This window comes from Eumetopias jubatus, unplaced genomic scaffold, assembly GCF_037043125.1.
Source record: "Eumetopias jubatus isolate StellerSeaLion01/CBP00866 unplaced genomic scaffold, mEumJub1_p1.0 scaffold_2, whole genome shotgun sequence".
NCBI classification, from domain to species: Eukaryota; Metazoa; Chordata; class Mammalia; order Carnivora; family Otariidae; genus Eumetopias; species Eumetopias jubatus.
Window position 1 is genome coordinate 125450678 of NW_028274808.1, and position 19607 is coordinate 125470284.

The 19607-nt window shown below is 34.6% G+C and overlaps 1 protein-coding gene across 3 annotated transcripts in view; it reads right to left on the bottom strand.

The window, feature by feature from the left end:
- The window catches only part of PDLIM5 (PDZ and LIM domain 5), a 202678-nt gene that overhangs the window by 82574 nt on the left and 100497 nt on the right, over positions 1-19607 (bottom strand). For all 3 annotated transcript variants that reach the window (XM_028117814.2, XM_028117813.2, XM_088021106.1), the window contains exons 4-5: positions 4352-4394; positions 2331-2749 (exon numbers count right to left, since the gene is read on the bottom strand). In XM_028117814.2, the coding sequence (XP_027973615.1) occupies positions 2331-2749; positions 4352-4394 (462 nt within the window). The remainder of the gene's footprint in view (positions 1-2330; positions 2750-4351; positions 4395-19607) is intronic.

Below are 19607 nucleotides of genomic sequence, written 5' to 3' on the forward strand. Positions count from 1 at the left end.
TTAAATTTTTGGTTACTGGCATATATTATTTTTAAAATAAAAAGTAATCAATAAAAAGTCACAACTCTCAACTGTGAAAGAGTTCTGTTGCAGATCTTTTGTAACATTATAGAAATATGAAAAATGTACTAATCACATAATGAGTAAATAGTCTGACAATGATTTCAGAAAAAACTTTGATACCTGATGAAGGAAATGCTTTCATCAACACCACAAAACACCTATTCTTCAAAATGACAGATTACTGACTAGTAAAGAGGGTGATTTATTTTTGATTTCTCTAATCTAAATGTAGTAAGAGAAACGTCAACGGCAAATTTGTCTTAGACACCACACTTTGTTTTCAGACTAATCAAGTTTTCATTGTCCTAACATGTGGACAACATTTGAAATCAACCTGTTTTTAAATATACCCACTTTGCTAATGTGAAGCAATACTTTGCTTGTTAATGATGCAAAACATGTAATAACCCCCCTTCCCCTGAATTCTTGCACACTGCTAAGCCACAGGCACACGCTCAGTAATCACAGGTCCACTGATTAAAAAGCCACCATTGAGGCCTTATTCCTACACCACTGCCTACGGTTTCAGTTTGAAAATAACAAGCTTTAAATCATTTTAAGTTTAATCATCAAAGTTGTACCTGTAAAACAAAGGTTTAAGCTTCATATTCATATTTTCATGTTTTAAATGTAGTACTTTTCCATAACCTCAACTTACTTTTACCTGTACATTAAGAGTATCTTATGAGTCAGTAGATTTTTTTTTTCCTTAAAAAAAAAAAAAAGAAGAAGACTATTTTATAAAATTTCAAGAAATGTTAGTAAGGAGAAATATTTTTGTTCAGACACTTCTTCCAGTGGACCTTTTTACACTGAAACTGGAATATAATAAACATAGTAAACTTCTGCTTTTAGTTTTCTATGGGGCCAACAATTTGACAGGCAGCATCTTCTCAGAATATCTCCTTTGATCACTCTAAATTCTATTGTCTTAAAATAGACATACAAAAAAATACAACCAAGCCCACCTCAACACTACATACTATTTCTCTTCCTCAAATAAAAGAAGAAATAGCATTCTTTGAAGGACACTAATTTTCCTCAATATATACATCAAAACTTTAAAAAGCCACCCACAACCACAAAAATGGTATGTTCTGAGCAGTAGCTGGTCTTCCAGACCTCCTGCTCTTTCTCTCAGCAGCAGCCTGGAGCCCTGCCACCTTCTTTTCAAAGCCCCACGGTTGCCATGGCAGCAGTGCTACAGAAAGCACAGCTCCTTCATTACGTGAATTAACATTCGGAAGGGATTATCTCAGAAAGGACCTATGCACGAAATTATTTTAATTACATTTTCCTGGGAACTGGCATTGGTAAAAACCATCATGCATGCAGATGATTTCCCTTTGTTTTCCTTTTAAAGTACATTTTTGCCACAATAAATCTGATCAAAATGATTTTACAAAAACGATTCTGGCTTCAAGTACAGTCACGGAATTCCAAAAAGAATAAGACGACCATCTATAAATGGAAGCTGCTGAAAAAATGTACTTCAACCAATGTTTTTAAATGCCTCAAAGGAAAAAAAAATCATAGGGAACAGATTTTCAAAAACTTCCACTGACATTATATAGTTAGTGTCCACTTCTGTAAATCCATTCATTTTAGAAAAACCTTTACAATGAAAACATTCTCTAATTTGCTTCTGATGTTTGTGAGGCATCCTCTGATGCTATTGTTCTGTCATTACTGTTTGCTTTTACAGACTAAATTCTAGCTTAAGCTTATCTGAAAAGAATGTTGCTGGCTATCTGACCTAAGCTAATGCATCTTACGAAGACATGAGTCAAAACTAAATTTGTTTTCTGTCTTTAGACTACTTCCTAGAAAAAAAGCTTCTTACAAGCTCCTCAATTCCTCTCCTTAGGGTGAGATACATAAGCTGACACAACTGTAACCACTCCGTTTAAACTTTTGGTGACTAATAAAAGGATGGAAAAAATGAGAAAGAAAGACTCAAGGTTGGCCTTGCATTGTAAGTACCAGCTGCTCCATGTTATGCCAGGACTTGAAAAGAGTTACAGAGTAGTATGTTACGTGGTTCATAACATGTCAAAATGCATTACTTGGGTTTTGATTAACCTATAATTGCCTTGCAGAAAGTGCTATATGTATATACTATAAAGCTACATGTTAATGAAGCAAATAAAACTTCATCTCCTTTCCTTCAAAGAACTGCTGATTGGGGGTGGGGGTGTAAATTGTCTCCTGGAAATTGCCTGAAAGAAGAGTTTTGATAAGAGCAGAAAGCACCCTTGGCGACCTACCCATTTTGCTGTTTAATGTCCCCCTGGGATCCTCTTCTCTGCCCCTCTGCTAGCTCCTGAGCAGTCTCGGAACACAGGCTGGTGACTGTGGGCTGCCGTGGGACATTAACTGCAGGTTTACCAGCGCTCAGTGCAGACGAATGCTGGTCAGCACTAAGACTGGCATTAGCATGCGGTCCAGATGCAGCAAATGAGGGAGGAGTGACAGCGGCCACGGGTGGAGGGGAAGCATGTGATGAAGTGTTCGCATGGGCTGGGGTGAAGGCGGACGATGGTGATGGGATGGATGTGACTTTTGGTGAAGACACAGAACCAAAGGGTCGTGGTGCCTTATTGTAGGCCATGTTGGTTGTGGAAGTGACTTTGGACACAGCAGGAGATGTAATGGGCACAGGTTTAACTACTTCTTTAGGTTCTCCCTATGTAAAATAAAAAAAATACACAAAAACACACCAAATACATGCAAAATAGATTCACTAAAAAGAACACATAGCTAGTTTTCAAAAAGAGAAACACAATCCGTTAGCAGCCCAAACTTTACTTGTTTCTAGATAAAAACGAGCATAACATGCATGCCAAATGATCCCAACATGCATAACACAGATGCACACGATGAGTGTATTTTTTTATAAAAATTAAAGAAGTTTCAAAATATTTAGGAACTAGAGTAGGAAAACTATCAAAATGCCTAAATGCCATCATAAATGTCAACAGACACTTAATTTTCCAAAAGGAAAAAATTTTAAATCCCCACAATAAACAAAATATCGCTAACCAAAACATTTATTTTAAAATATACAGTCCTGATTATAATTTCATCTTTCAAACATGTTTAATTACTCTCCAGAGTACAATTATTTGATTCATGCAGAAAAAAAACGCATATTTCTAAGTCTCCTATTTAAAAAAAAAATTAAACAGAAGGAAAAGATCATTTTCTCATCTAACTCAGAAATGTGCACATTCTAATGAATTATTTTGAATGAAGATATTGCTTAAAAGAAAAATCTCAACAATCCACCTGTTTCTCTCTCTGGAATGTTTTGAGATATTATTTGGAGATGGAATAAAAATTCTTTCCCTCTTCCAAAATAAATAGTTAATAGTTACATGAGGAAAAAAATGATCTTAGATGTTTCTTTATTGCCATTTATCAAAGAAAAATTAACTACTAAGAAAAATCAATTCCTCCTAAAATTAACATAGCTTGTGTTTGCAAACCCTATCCCAAAGAAAGTGTGAAGTTTAAAAACAAAACAAAACAAAAGGTCAAGCTTCTATGACATTCAAGAATAAATTCCTATTCACCCTACCATCCCAAAAGAAAACAATCAAATTCTTTTAAAAACCTACAAAGGTAGCCCTATTATGTTTAATTTTAAGAAAAAAAATAAGTAATCTAAATTAACCTTGTAGAAATAATAAAAGCTAATTGGGGGGGAGGGAAGTAACTTAATGTCTCAGCAAATCAGTATAAGTAATTCAATGGAAAGGCACAAATAAAATTAAGGAGAAAATCCCCCAAAGTATAAACCAGCTGTATTATGAAAAATGGTTTGGGACAATTTGAGGTTATATATGACAGAAAGAAGGTACTTGCCAATAACCTAATCCAGAATACTCTGAAAATGTAATTAAAAACCTATTAATGTTACTAATAAAATGTTATCAAAGACTTGTGATACTCATTTTCAGTAACCACTTATTTATTCTCCTTAAAACATGTGAATAAAGAATAGGCAAATTAAAAGTGAATGTGAATGTAAGAAATATGGAAATAAGTTAGATAATACATGGCACTAGAAATCATGTTTTAATAATATCGGTATAATTACAGATGTTAATTATGTATGTGTTGATTTCCATCCCTCACCCCCCACAATCTTTAAAGGAAAAGAACTGTAAGGAAAATCGTACTGAAACTATAAATTGTCAGTATGGCCTAAGACAAGGAATGGAAATGACAGTGATTCAGGAGGGACTATCAAGTGGTACCTAGTGATACCAGATGAGAAACACACCTTCTGCACGGGAACTGGCTCAGGCTTGGGTGTAGAAGATGCCCTGAAGGGAAAAAAAAAAAGAAAAAGGAAAAAAAAAAACACATAAATTTTTGCAAACATCTTATTAATGGAATTTTTATTAGTATACACCTTAATATATTAAATAATCAGAATTTATAGTTTCATATCAGTCTTGACTATTTGTCTCTACTAATTAATTAACTTATGTAACTCAAATGCTGCAAGTACCTATACCCTTACACACCGGGTATTCATTAGTTATCTACACACTCAAATGAGGAAAGACAAACACCAATTGTGTTTCCTAATGCACCTGTGTTTAAGCTTTCAATTAAGGTTATTCCCCACCCAAAACTGAAAAGTATAATAAACAGACCTTCTCATTCTTGAGTGGTTCCTGAAATATCTAATCTGAACCTCTATCTCTAATAAGTATCTGCCTTTTCTCCTAACATCCAGGAATACGACCACAGGATATTGGGTCTCTCTGAAGATAATGAATAAATTCTGGTTGAACTGAGTCACGAAATGAGTATTTATTTTGTATTTATATTCTTAAGTGCTTGTGCAAGGTAATATATTTGTTGTGCTAAAACTAAACTAAACTAAGTTCTTCCATTAGGCTATAATTTCAGTGAAAGAAATGACCATATCCCATTTGTGTCTCTATACAAGCACTGTGCCTGGCATGTAATAAGACATCAGTAATGAGTGTGGAAAGGAGAGAACAAGGAAAGAAGGGCAAAACTCCATGCATAGAACATATTTCCAAATTCAAATTATTTCCGATATATGCTTTTTTATTAGGTTAGCATGGACGAACAGTAACAATTTGGTTGGCATGGACTAATAGTAACAATAATTGATTTGGAGCAACTATCACATATAATCATGACAAATAACCAAAGTTGCAACTATCCTTAACCCCATTTTTCAGATGAGGTATTTCAAAGTTGAGAGTAAGTAAATTACATAGGCTACAGCTGGCTGACAGTTCTTATATATTACAATACACTAGCTGCAGTCTAGTAACTAAATGATTGGGAAAGCTAAAGGCTATTTACCCAGTATTAAGGTACATTATGTTTAGTAATGCCAGAAGCAATGTGACTCTTCTTATAATACAGCTGTAGATAAGACATCAAGTACAAAATTCAAGAAATGTAACAACAGTATGTAAATAAGTGATAACAATTTAAGCTATAAACCATGAGATTGTTTTACTTATAGAGATTAACAGATCGCCAACAGAAGAAGCTAGCATAGGATATTTGATCTCTGTAAGTATAACCTAATAATGAACTCTGATCAACATTTTGCAGCAACTGAATTTTCCAGTAACAACTAATTTGGTTAGGGCAAGCACTGACTGAATAATTGGCTAACCTAATGAGAGGCCACAATGGATGCTAACAGTCGGTTCTACAATATAGAATTATATTCTGTGAAGTTGCATAACTTTCCATGTGTACTCTCAAGTAGAAAATTTCTCTTTTAGCTTATAGGGTTATTATAATAAGCAAAGGAAACAAGTTCAAGTACAGAACAGTGGAATCTTCCTTTCATTGAAATTTCACAATGAGATGTAATCACAAAGGATCTACTTATTAAGACCACCCAAGACATTATTGGAAGTTTGCCATAACAGGATGGTTTCCTTTTTCATCTGGACACTTAAAGGTGCATGGAACTCTTCTAGCAACATAAAAACAGTCTATAAAAAAGAACTTGATGTTTGACAGTCACCAAGTTTCCAAACAGAATAAAATGCATATATCCTATGTCTATGAAAACAACCCCTTAGTTTTTCCCAGGTGTTAGTTCTTAACCAATGTTAGCAACAATAACAAGAACCTCCGAATGGTTAGTTTACTTAATTTTGTAATCCAACCTCTTAATTTTGTTAAGCACAGAATAATAATAGTTCTAAAATACTTTATGTATTGGAAGTTCAACAAGAATACTGTACTGCTTGAAATCTTGAATTCACAAAAGAACTTAAAATCTGAAACTTGAATCTATTTGCCCTGCTTACCTTCTGATAAAGTCTCACAGTGCAACTACCTGAACTAAGACAAGCAGTCAGAAAAAAAAAAAAATGGATAACACACCCCCAAAATCCCAGAATTGAGTCCATTACACATTAAAAACACAAACATCATTTTGTTGGGAAAAGACAGACTTACAATGAAATGTCAAATAAAGTAGTTGGCACTAGGTGCAATAAAAATTAGTTTCTTGGGTTTAAATATTTAAATAACCACCAAATGAATGGTTATATAGATTTAGATTTCCTTAAAGTTAACTTCGTCACATGACATGCAGGTATTCATCTGACCTCTGAATATTTATAGGAGCTCATACTTTAAGCCATATAATTTTTTTAACCCTTCTATTTAAAATGGCCCTCATTTTATTTTTTTAAATTTTTTAAAATTTAATTGACATTTCTTTTTTAAGATTTCATTTATTTGTTTATTTGACAGAGAGACAGTACAAGCAGGGGGAGTGGAAGAAGGAGAAGCAGGCTCCCCGCTGAGCAAGGAGCCCTAAACAAGGCTCAAACCGAGGACCCTAGGGACCCTAGGATCATGACCCAAGCCAAAGGCAGACCTTCAACCAACTATGCCACCCATGCGCCCCTAAAATGGCCCTCATTTTAGAGTGTGGTTTTGCTTTTTGGAGTAAAGAGAGGTCAAACTGTCCACTTTAAAAATATTTGGAAAAACATTTTTAACACACAGTATATGTACCTATAACATGCATTAGTTACATTTTAAAAGATCAGTATTTAAGTGTAGTTATCTTATATGTAATGTATTTTTTACTTAAGTGTATATTTAAGTATAATTACATACTCTTATGACACTAAAATTACTGTGCTTTGAGAAATTAAAATACATGACAAATGAAATCTGCAAAATTAATGAACAGCATTAGTACCAGCTTTAAAAAAGTCAAACTTTACTAATTATTACAAAATAACAAAGATATAGACCACCTTTTGCTCTCAAGTGTGTACAGATTTTTTAAATGTTAATAATGTTTGTGAGAATACACATTGTTGGAAAAACTATACATTAATACAGCTCTCTTGAAAAATAATTTGGCATTTATTTATAAAAAGCCTTGAAGAAAGCTCGTGCCCTTTGACATAATAATCAACTTCTGGGAATCTATCATAAGGAACCCACCTGAAAAAAAAAAAAAAAAAAGGAACCCACCTGAAATATGGAAAGGGCTTTATGTATAAAAATATTCATTCCCTACAGTGTAACTTATAATAGTGAAAAACTGGAAACAACAGCTTAAATACACAATAATGAGGATATGGTTAATTGCAATAAAACCACAAGATGAAACATGCGATGATTAAAACCATTCTTTGAAAGAATCCCAAATTGCATGATAACATGCTTACTTTGTGGTATTAAATGAAAAAAGGAAGATGTAAAATAGCATAACCAGTATGGTCAGTGCATGGAAAAAGCAGATGGAAACAGACTAACATTTTAGTAAAGGTTCTCTATGAATGATACTTGTTTTTTTCTCTTTTGTGTTTTCTGTTTTATGAAACATACATGTACTACTTTTTATAGCTTTCTCAAAGTATGTTTCACGGAAAGCTACTTTTCAAAACACACAAAAAAAGAGGTTCTGTTACCAAAGAGATCTGGAAAACTTAAGTTATATAAGCATGTTAGCCACAGAACTTCTCAGAGCCTTTAAATGCCTAAAGAAAAAAATACTGCAGATTGTTGTCCATACCCCTTTGAAGTATGGCATACTAATCTATTTAGAATACTTACTTATTTAGGAAACCTTTCTCAAGACTGGAGTTAGGGAAAAAACCCTCTGGGAAATGCTATTTTAAAGAAACAGTAAAGAAAGTAAATCCTTGTAAGTCTGAAATGTTTACTTAAGTCTTCTACAAGTGGCTAAAATAAAGGAAAAGAAATATTATAATCCATACAATCCTCGAAACGTTTTGCCAGACCAAATATCTTCTTTATCAAACTAGTGCTTTCTTTAACTGTGTTTAATAAGATACCCAAAGATTATGAGAATAATGTAATCAATGTTTAAGGGAAGAAAATCCCATTTCCTTCACCAAACTGAAATATGTATTTCCTATATTCCCTGAGGAGAAAATCCTAATGTATGAATAAGAAAAACTATTTCTCAAAATTAAGATTTTTCTTTCTTTAAAAAAAAATTATACTGAGTATCTGCTCCTTTAGAAATATCAGAGATTACTTAAAAGTGAATCATTTTTAAAAAGACTTTTAAATAGATAAGCAGTTTTAAAAACTGAGGTATAATTAGTAAAAATTATTCGGTTTTACAAAAGTCATTTCTGCAAAGGCTGCAAAGCAGAATATCCATGTGGTCCTGTCTAAGCTGCAAAAGAGGATGTCAGTGCTGTTTTATTTTAGCTGTCCCAACTCCGTATTTTTTTGTTGGGGACCCAGGCTCTGACTCCCTAACTTTTCAATTGTCCTACATTATTCTCTTCAAATCCTGGGAAATACGCAACAGGGTAATATATCTCCATTTCAACCACAGTGATCATCACAAGTCACTTTTGTGTAGTGTGTGTTTCAAACCAGCAGAGATCCTGGCAATGGCTTAGTGCCATGGTCTCAACAATTTGCTTATTGTTCTCTCTTCTCTTAGTGTGAAGCCACTGTACAGGAGTAAGCCATGATGGTGAGAGACTAGTGCCTTGGCCCAATACTCTCCTCAGCTCATGGAATTCAAAGAACAAAGCCATCAGTGTGGCTAGAACAATCTATTTTGAAAGTTGATTGATTTTTGTGAGAGCAGCATCCAAAATAAAAATCCCTGGTGCATTGCATCCAGTTTCAGAACTTCTGGCTACACAGTTGAAAGATTTCTATGTTATAATGGATTTTATTATAAACTAGAATTGTGATGCCCTGGTTAGAATAATGCATAAGAAAAATAATGCCATAAATAAGCAATAGTTCTATCAGGGATTAGATTCAAAGGAGTCAAACAAAACTGCATCTTATGAACACCCAATGAATGGTGTTATATTTAAGTTATATAATGAATTAATGCATTTTTCTAATACTGCTTTATAAAATAATGTGCTTTTAGTTAAAAAAAATAGCCAATGAACGTTCACACTGGTATTTAAGAATGAGGAATTAAGCAACAGAACTAAGACTGATAAAAATTATTCACATTACTCATTATGTCTTGGTGACTCCTTCAACCATATCTAATACACTTAACTCATAAACAATCATACAGAAAACAGGAGGATTTTTAAGTTCCTCTTCTGTGAGATGAGCTCTATCTAAGTTTCCCACAGCATGGCCATCTTTGGGCTCACTGACCTCAAGACCCATAAACACTAGGGTACATCATTAATCACTTTAATTGCAAAGTTGTCAATTTGCAATAACAAAGCAACTCCAGAGGGGAAAAAAGTGAGCACTCAAGTGTGCAGAGGGATGTCTCCTTAAACAATTTCCCCATATTTTATTGTACTTCCAGTCTACTCTACTGCAAACTCAAAACTTAAACATTTAAATCACTTATGGCAATGTATTCATGCTTTTTTCTACACAATTTGAGAATATATGTAAGGATTAAATTTTCTGTAAAGTACAAAAAAGTTGTATAATAACACCTTTTAGCTTATAAAAGAGTGTGCTCACCACATATACATGTACTCATACACACAGTCTCACTTTCGATTTCTCTCTCACTCTGCACCTTCTCCATCTTACCTAACGGGGACTCATAAAGTATATATTTTTTCCTTTCGAAAGGGAGAAGGAACCCAAAGCTGGACAGATTTTGAACAGTAAGAGAAAGCCAGGAAGAAGACAGAAGCAAGGGAATTGTGCCAGCCCATCTGAGACCCAAGACCCCCTCTGCTTGGGCTTGGCTTGAACCTGGGAGAGGCTCTGATAAATCCAGAACAAACAGTTGCCACTTGATAATTACTTCCATACGTAAGGATGTGGGGCTATTGTTCTAAGATCCTTCTCAGATGGTCATAGCAGTTGATGGGGTTTTGAGGAGAAACTGTCATCAACCAATTCTAAATCAAGCCAGAGAAGGACAGAGGGAGGGAGGGAGAAAAAGTGGGAGGAAAAAAGGAAAGGACTTCTACTGAGCTTGCCTGACCTTCATGCGACACTATTTGGGGGCAGAGCGGGGGTTTGGGAGGGGAGAATAGAGAAGGGAACATTAGGCAAATTTAAAATGATCAAGTATTTCCCAACATACAAATAATGACAGTATCAGCGTCAGCATTACATTACATTACCATTTACTGGGGACTTACTAGGAACTCGACACTGAATTAAAGGCCTTATACACAATACCTTGCTTAATTTCAGAAATAAAGCCCAGAAATATTAAATAATTTAGACTGCTAATGCCAAGTTTAATGCCAATGTCCACATTTTCCTCCCTCTTATATATCCATCTCACCCAGCCAACAGATTAACAAATATTTCTTCTTCTAATGGTATGTGGCTTTATATTTTATGCTGGAAGTTCACAAATTCAATGTTATTAAGATCTTCAGAAATGCAAACTGAATACTGATCAATTTGAATAGTTTTGGTGACAGTTTTATATGTTACTTGACATCTTTCACTTGAGATCACCCTTTCAATCTCTCCAGCCATCAATATTTATTGAACTGCAGGCACTGTTCCAGCTATAGGGAATATAGTAGTAAACAAGGCAAATAAAGTCCCTGCCTGGAATCTACATTCTAATGAAGGAGGCAGATAATAAGTAAATAAATAAGATAGTTTCATACAGTGTGATAAATACAAAATTTCACATTTTTCTCCTTGACTCTAGATGGAAGAAATTTTTTTACTCAACGTTTATTTCCACAAGAATATTTTTAACAGGGTAAAGTTAGGTCTGTCCATTCTGCCTCATGGCCACACTCAAAATAACCTCAGAACCACTGAAGGAAAAAAATGCATTTTTCTAACTAGTATTTATAAAAGAACTTCTATCAAAAAGAATGTTAAAGAAACTCTTATATTTTAGATATGTTCAAGTTTAAATAAAAGGAACTTCAAAGTTCAGGATAATGCATTCTTATTATCGGTAAAATTCTTTTACAATGAAAATACTATTTCAGTGTAAGTTTTAAATAAGTAATCTATTTTATATGCCCATTGTTAAGAAATGGCAAACTTTACTGTAAAGGGCTAGACAGTCAATACTTTAGGTTTTGTGGGTCATGGGATCTCAATTTAACTACTTAGAGGCTCTGTCAGAGCAAGAAGGATGATACAAATGTAAATGAGTGAGTATGCCTGTGTTCCAATAAAACTTTATTCATATATACAGGTGGGGGACTAAATGTGGCCAACCTCTGGTTTAGATCATTTTATGGTTTTGATTATAACAAACCTTCTAGGAAATAATTCTATATGAGCATGGTTCTTTTGGACTCTAAGCCTCACAATTATTCTGCATAATAAAAAAATCCTAATTACAATTTGTTCAGACACTGACAGGTGTAAGAAATGAGAGTTTAGCTTCTTGTCATTCTTTCTGTGGTTGCTGGGTACAACCTGTCAATTCCTTCTAACCCCTCCACTTCAAAGTTGCCTATTACTTGCAATTGAATGACCCATTTAACTTCCAAATCACCCATTCAAATAAAATTCACACCACATGGCACGGATATCAAGCTTGGTGAAGAGACAGAGTTAATGTTACTGGATTAAAGATGACATTTTAAGCACTATTTTTAACTCCACTACTCAGCACCCTCAGTTCGTTTGCTAATACATGATAAAGGCTACTAAAAACCTCTCTCATCTTCTTCTACATATTGTAAATGAAACTATTAGTAATACAATTCAAAAAAAATTCTAAAAGAGCAACTAAAAAGGATGCACCATGCATTCTGTAAAAGAAGCTGAAAAGTATAATTACCTTCTTTCCCACTCTTGTCCCCAAAACTCTATACTTTATTTCACATCAGGCATGGATGGTAATACTTTCAGGATTGATATAAACAAGCAATTGATAACAGAGTTGCATTCTCTGAAAACCTACTAGGTTTCTATCTTTCTTTGGGCACAATGCTAATCACTTCTATTTAACATAGCTTCTTGGGGCACCGGGGTGGCTCAGTCGGTTAAGTGTCTGTTTCCGGCTCAGGTCATGATCCCAGAGTCCTGGACCCCATCTCCATGTGGGGCTCCCTGCTCCAGCGGGGAGTCTGCTTCTCTCTCAGCCCCTCCCCCTTCTCCTGCTCTCTCTTGCACTCTCTCTCAAATAAATAAATAAATAATCATATATATATATATATATATAGGTTCTCTTCCAGCTCCAATCAGGTAGAAAGAATATTTATTTTTATCAACATAGTCCTTCACTGCTAATATAAAAATAATAGGATATGCAAAGTAAATAATCTACCTGTGAAAATTCAGGAGTTCCATTTATACATCTACAAAATTTTTCTGGCTCTTTCAGTGATACAATTAAAATACCCTTAAATAACAAATGTGGTTAACATTCATATTAGGAAAGTAGGCATCAATAACAAACTATATGCATAACTAGATTTTCACAGACTTCTAGCAATGCATATAAAACTCATTGCTTCAGGAAAACCCTGATAGGCGTCAGATGCTGGACAGTAGGATAAAAGTAGTACAAAAGCAGGCACAATTCATAAACTTAATGTTTGTTTACTTATTTTTTTTCCTTTCTTTTAGGAAAAGCTTAGAGCCCTAAAAAGACAGACAGAGCCTACCTTTCATATTCTGGCTTTCTCTTATCAAGATCTTCATTGACAGAGGAATTCTTTGAGAAATAGGAGAAATAGCTAAATGAAGGTTGCATGTCTAGGTTACCAAAAAATAAATTAGCTACTCTACAGTTTCTTTGTTGATACAACAAGGATGATAATCCTTCCCTTGAGGAATTGCTTTGAGGATAAAATGAGGTCACAAATGTAATACAACTTTGCAACTGACACAAAGTCAGCAGTGATAGATACTACTTTCCTACTCCTTATACAGAAGATTTGACCCTTGAGTTCTAGAAGTTATTTTGTTTCTTATTATATACTGTTATAATAAAACCGAATTATCTACCAGGATAAGTTCCAAGAGAAAACAACAACAAATTAGAAATGGATGAAAAAAGATCACTTGTTGAGTACCAACAAATGCCAATAATTTCACTTGGCCCATTATACAGATTAGCTCAACTATTCCTGAGAGATTAATATTGTTATCATTTTAAATATAGGAAACAGAAGCTCAAATGAGTTAAATAATTTGACCACAATTTGAAAAAGGCAGAACCAAGATTTGAACGCAAGTTCTCCACATGCTTTATAAGTAGCTCTAACTCTCTGCCTTCTAAGAATATTATAGAGCCTCCAATCTATTCTTCCATATTTTTCCAGAGAAGAATATTTTTCCCCATAGCAATAAGAATTCTCTAATAATTTCATTTTCCAGCAGGAGGGAGCTAGAGGCTCCTTAATGAACATCATCTATGGTGCTAAACTGAGTGTTCTACTCAAAACTGCAACCATTTTCTGAAGTTAGTGGCTGTGTAGATCCCAAGATACCGCATCACAAGATCTCCCTGTGCGTATGTCAAGAACTACATGTTTCTATCTCCTCTTCTTCACAATCTTGAGAAAATAAAGTAACAGGCATCATAGTCTCCCCATTACAACTATCAATGGTGATATGCTACCAATAATCCAGTATGAATCAGACTACAGGTCTGACGTATGCCCTGTGATACAGTGGTGTATGCTGAGCATGTAAGATTACGGAAATGACCATGACAGTTCCTTCTGAATTAGGTTTTGGCTACATATTCATATATACCAGGTCACTGAATATATACCTACATACATAAATACACCCACATACATACCGAGTCACTGAATAATACATTTTTGATAGTGTTTGATTTTTTTAATCAGCCCTTATTTTTTTAATAAACAAGCACACACACACACACACACACACCCCTTTATGTTATGGTCAGAATCTAGTTCCTGTTAACTACCAGCTTTGTTATTAGTATGGGCTTCTATATTACTGTAAGTTATTTTAACCAAGCACCTTCTCATTCCTGACCAATATGTCCTATACCCAATGTCACTTCAAGGGCAATACCTATGTTACAATTTCCTTAATTTATTTCATTAATTTATTAATTCCAGAAATATTCATTGGAGCCCCTTGTTGTAGGAGCCCCTACAACAACACACCAAGTTGTAGGAAGTGGGCCAATGAAACACACTATCTACTTTGAGGGAGCTTACATTCTATTTGGGAGAGGCAGACTAAAAACAAACAAGTATATCACATGGTAATGAGTGAAATAGAGTCTAGTAAAGCAAAACAGGGACAGGGATATGTTATTCTATATAAAGGAGTCAGAGAAGTCCTCTCTACTAAGATGAAATCTGAGCAGAGACCTGAAGTAGAGAACTCCAGGCCAACCAAATAGCAAGGTAAAGGAAGACTCTAAGGCAGGAATGTGCCAGTGAGGCTAGACTAGTGCTAGGGCAGTGAGAGGCACAGCCAGAGAGAGAAAAAGGAGCCAGAGCACAAAAACGACTTTATGCCAATATAAGGACCTGGTCTTCTACTCCTGTAAGTGAGAGGGACAAATATTCTTAAACACAGCACTTCATTTTGTAAGAAAGTTAAATCCACATCTGAAGTTAAAGAAGATTAAATCTAAATACAGTGTTGAGCAATAAACTAGCTATTAGCATATATATTAATAAATTTGTATATATGTTTGAACAGTATAAGCCTACTTACTAACCATAAAAGAAGGGGAAGAAAGAGGAACTAAAACTTACCCAAAATCTTAAATTTACTGAGACAAACAAAATACAAATGGAAGATAGCAAAATACCTAATTTGTTCTTCATACATCCAAAGTGTAAGGTAATGCTCTTTGAAGTTCACATTTATATGCTCTCTGTCCTATACTGATATAGGAGGCAGAATTTTGCCACTAACTTTTTCCAGATACATCTCTTTTTCTATTTTTGTCTAGGTTAAACACATTAAATTGCAAACTTTTCTTGTAAAGTGGGTATTTTTAGGTATTTCAATAAAATTCAAGAGGACAAGCATTCCAGTATTTAGCACAGCCTTATTAGGAAAACAAAGTCAGTCTGCTGTCTTGTGGAGAGGACAGGAATGAAAACTTTTCATTCTTTACAGTCTCAACTTAGGTTTTTCCATTTATTTAACCCTCAAAAAATAATCTGGGGTATGTTTAGGTCTTTTAAAAATCTGGAGATAGTTACTCAGAGTCCAGGAACTTGAAAATTAATGATCAAATGTGGTTATTTTAGTCATAGATACATCAGGTCTACCCTTGTTTAATTACTTTAAGATGAGACCCTAATTTCACATTTATCAGTTCACTGTAGAATCTTGTCCAATATCCTCATCACTGAATCTCATTAAATTAGTTCAAAGTATTTAATATGATAATAATAAATAAACCTAAAAAGGGAAAATTTAAAGCCAGCAAACATTAAAATATTCATTCATTTTGGGGCGTCTGGGTGGCTCAGTCGGTTAAACATCCGACTCTTGATCTCAGCTCAGGTCTCGATCTCAGAGTCATGAGTTCAAGCCCCACACTGAGCTCCGCACTAGGCGTGGAGCCTATTTTAAAATTAAATTAAATTAATAAATAAATTTGTTTATTTTTTTAAGTTATTTTATTATTTGTAATTAGCACATAATTATCACAATATACCATCACACAGAAAGGACTGAAATGCATTCAATTTTTCCTTTATTAAGAAACTTTGTTTTATAGACACTGAATTTTGTTTGTAAAGTAAAACAGTATTGCTTATATTTCTGACTAATAATTTAATGGATTTTGTGAAATTTAGGCTACATTAGAATTCCAAAGCTTCCCAATGTTAACAAAGTCATGACCTGAGCCGAAGGCAGTTGCCCAACCGAGCCACCCAGGCGCCCCAACAAAGTATTAACTTTTTAAACAAAGGGATGATATAAAACCTTATAAATTATATTCTCTACCCTAAGATCTCTTTTATGAAAGGAAGAAAATCTCAAACTGTAGCAAATTAGCAACACATTCTAGCTATTTTACCAAAAGGTAAGCTTACTGTCCTGAGAGAATTAATTCCTTCCACCACTGTTTGAATCTAATACATTAGAACATGACCCTTGAATACTGCTTCATAATAGCACACAACTCACAACATACGTTGACTCATCATGTAAGTTCAGTAACACCCAAACTGGTCTACACCCTTCCATGGGACAAATCCACTGATCAAATGTCAAACTGCTTCGAAAATGTCTAAATGCTTATTCTCAATTTCAGCACTTATCTCTTTGGAGACCAGGAACAAACAGTTAAAACTGGCACCAGTGTCCAGGGACTGCCAAGTGAGTAGAAGTGGTGTAGACCATCAGTGTAAAACGTTTTATCACAATACAGAGTCAGAAATATATTTTATATCATGACCTACCTAGAACAAATATGAACCAATAAAATACATATTTTCATGTGCAGTTCATTAAAATATATTCTGTTCTAGTCCATTTCATTTACAAAACAAAGAAGGGAGGGAAAGGAGATGCTGGTCCTCACTCAAAAAACTAAATGCATAATAAGCCTCAGTTTGAGAAATACTAATCTTACTCAAAGACAGAGAACACAGAAAGTTCTGGAAGCTTGACAGGTCATATAATAAACACAATGGCTAGCTAACAGTGGTCACACAAATAGTGGCTCACTGAATTGAAACAGCTCATTCATAAAACAATATTAAACTAGTTTTAACTTCTGAAAAACAATACATTCAGTAATATCCTCAAAGGAATAAAATAAACAAACCCCCTAATAATAATAATTAAGATGGGGCTTTGGCCAGGGCATGTCTGTAAAGTTCAATCTCATTAAATTTGCTTTTGACAGAATTATAATCACTGAGAAGACCAGAAATGCTGACCATAGGTTACTGTATGTATTGTTCCAATAATGACATCCTCTAGCAAGTACTTATTATAAATTGAACTAGATGGTGGAGATTTTCCCTACTTGATAATGTGCGAAAATTTAGAGAAGCCGAACACTAGTACCTAACTCTTAAGACAAATAATCTGAAGGCTCTTTAATGAAAGAAATACACATCCTCTAATCTGATATCTCCCTTACGTTGGTGCTAAGCACCCCCTAAGAGATCTCTTAGTGATTCCTATCATATTTACTTCTTTTTATTAGATTCACAGAAGGACCTGAGACCTCACAAAGGATCAGAAATAGTCCACTTTAAAAATACACAACGTGCTCTATACTGTGATCTTAAAAAAAATACAAAACAAAACGAAACTATTTACAATAAATATAAAAGTACTTAAGAAGCTTTGTCATCAAAGTTCCTGATTCCTTTTAAGATAACAATGATTCTTTTCTTCCATAACTATTCTGATATTTAACTCTTTTGGCTGCTTTTCTAAAATGCTCTTGCAGAATACCAACAGTGAGATTTTAATTAAAAGGACTTTCACTTAATTAGAGTTGTCTAACTGGAATGGGCTGTCTGGTGGTGATGTTCACACAGGAACTGTAACATTGTTTCAGGATTCTTTCCTAGGAGAAGGCTAGACTAACTGACACACAAGGTCCCTTCAAACTCAGGGGAACATGAATACCTCTCTAACACAGTCTGTATAATACAGTGACCTTTTTCATTCTGAGTATCTATATTAGGTAATTCTTTTATCCCTCCTAGGAATGTATTATTACCTATGACAAGGTGGAAGAGACTAAAAACAGACTAAATCCAATACTAACCTTGACCTCAAACACAAGCAAACCATTGGTAAATCTTTAAAATTCAACTAAGTTAGCCAAGTCACTTTGATAAGTACTGTAGCCCCTAGAATGTCCAGTACGTCACAGAGTTAAGAGGAGATTGCCCAGATTCTAATCCTAGCTCCTAATTTACTAGCTGTTTAAGTGTAAGCTCTACATTTCCTCATTTGTAAGATTAAGAATAGTAACAATATTTATCCATCTTATAGGGGGTTATTGTGAAAAATAAATGAAAAAAAGTGTCTGTAAGGTGCCTCAGAATAGTAGTTGCCAAATAAATAGACACTATTATAGTGTCAGCTATATTTATTACCCTCCCCCCATGACATGAAAACTGAACATAAATTACAACTATAATCTTCTTCCAGGCTCCAGGCTTTTATGAGAGAGAATCTAACATTAAACACAGTATAGTTTTGTGAAAGCCAACTCACCAGTCTAATTTCAGAAAATGTCAGTTCTTGGCTACCATAAGAATCAGGGAGTACTGGGGATAATGGGAAATGGGGAAAATAACCCCATTCCAAATCATTCACAATATACAGAATCATCCCTAAATCTCCAGAGTGAGACTAAAGTCTACTTGTCTTCTAAACAGTTCTTTCAACTAGCAACAATCCCAGGCAAGATGATGGCTACATTTGTTTCTAAAAAGCTAGATGAAGGAGAAAGTATTGAATTACTAAGGTAAAGTCAATGACTCTTTTCTAAATTCCCCTCTGGGACTTAACTGAATCCAAGGTACAAGGACAACACCTAGGCTCACCACAGCATGCAATTATGTGTACTTGCCCTCAGAGGTAACATTTGGGGGATAGTGTGGGCCTTGGATGCCTCTAAAAACCATCACAGTCACTGGCAAGGGAGTCTATACAGATAAGGAACTATCACCGACTGTCCAGAGAACAAGCTTTGTTCCCAATCCGCAAGAAAAAAATCCAGCATATTAAAACTTTACCCAAAAGTGTTGCCAAGTTCTGTAAACAAACAAACAAACAAAAAGTTATGACAGAAATAGTCAAAGCCAAAAACATGTTAAGTTATGGTATAGCCAAAGTGTTTCCTTCTCTCTCATTTGCATCGGTGGTTACAATCCAAAAACCCAGTCATACAGGGCAATAAAATATAAAAATTATAGATCAGAGTTAGCAGCTATGTTCATGGGCCACACCCAAGGCTGTGGGTGAGCTGCATACCTCAATTAATGTTGAGATCCACATTTAAGGAAATTAAACCTGCATTATAATTTTTGTTCCCGTTTTGACATGCACAACATCTAAGAGTTTGGCTGCTTTCACACATGGCCTTGTTTTCAGCCATCTGTCACATAAAACTGCAATTTAGCATCTCACTGATCTCCTGTTTT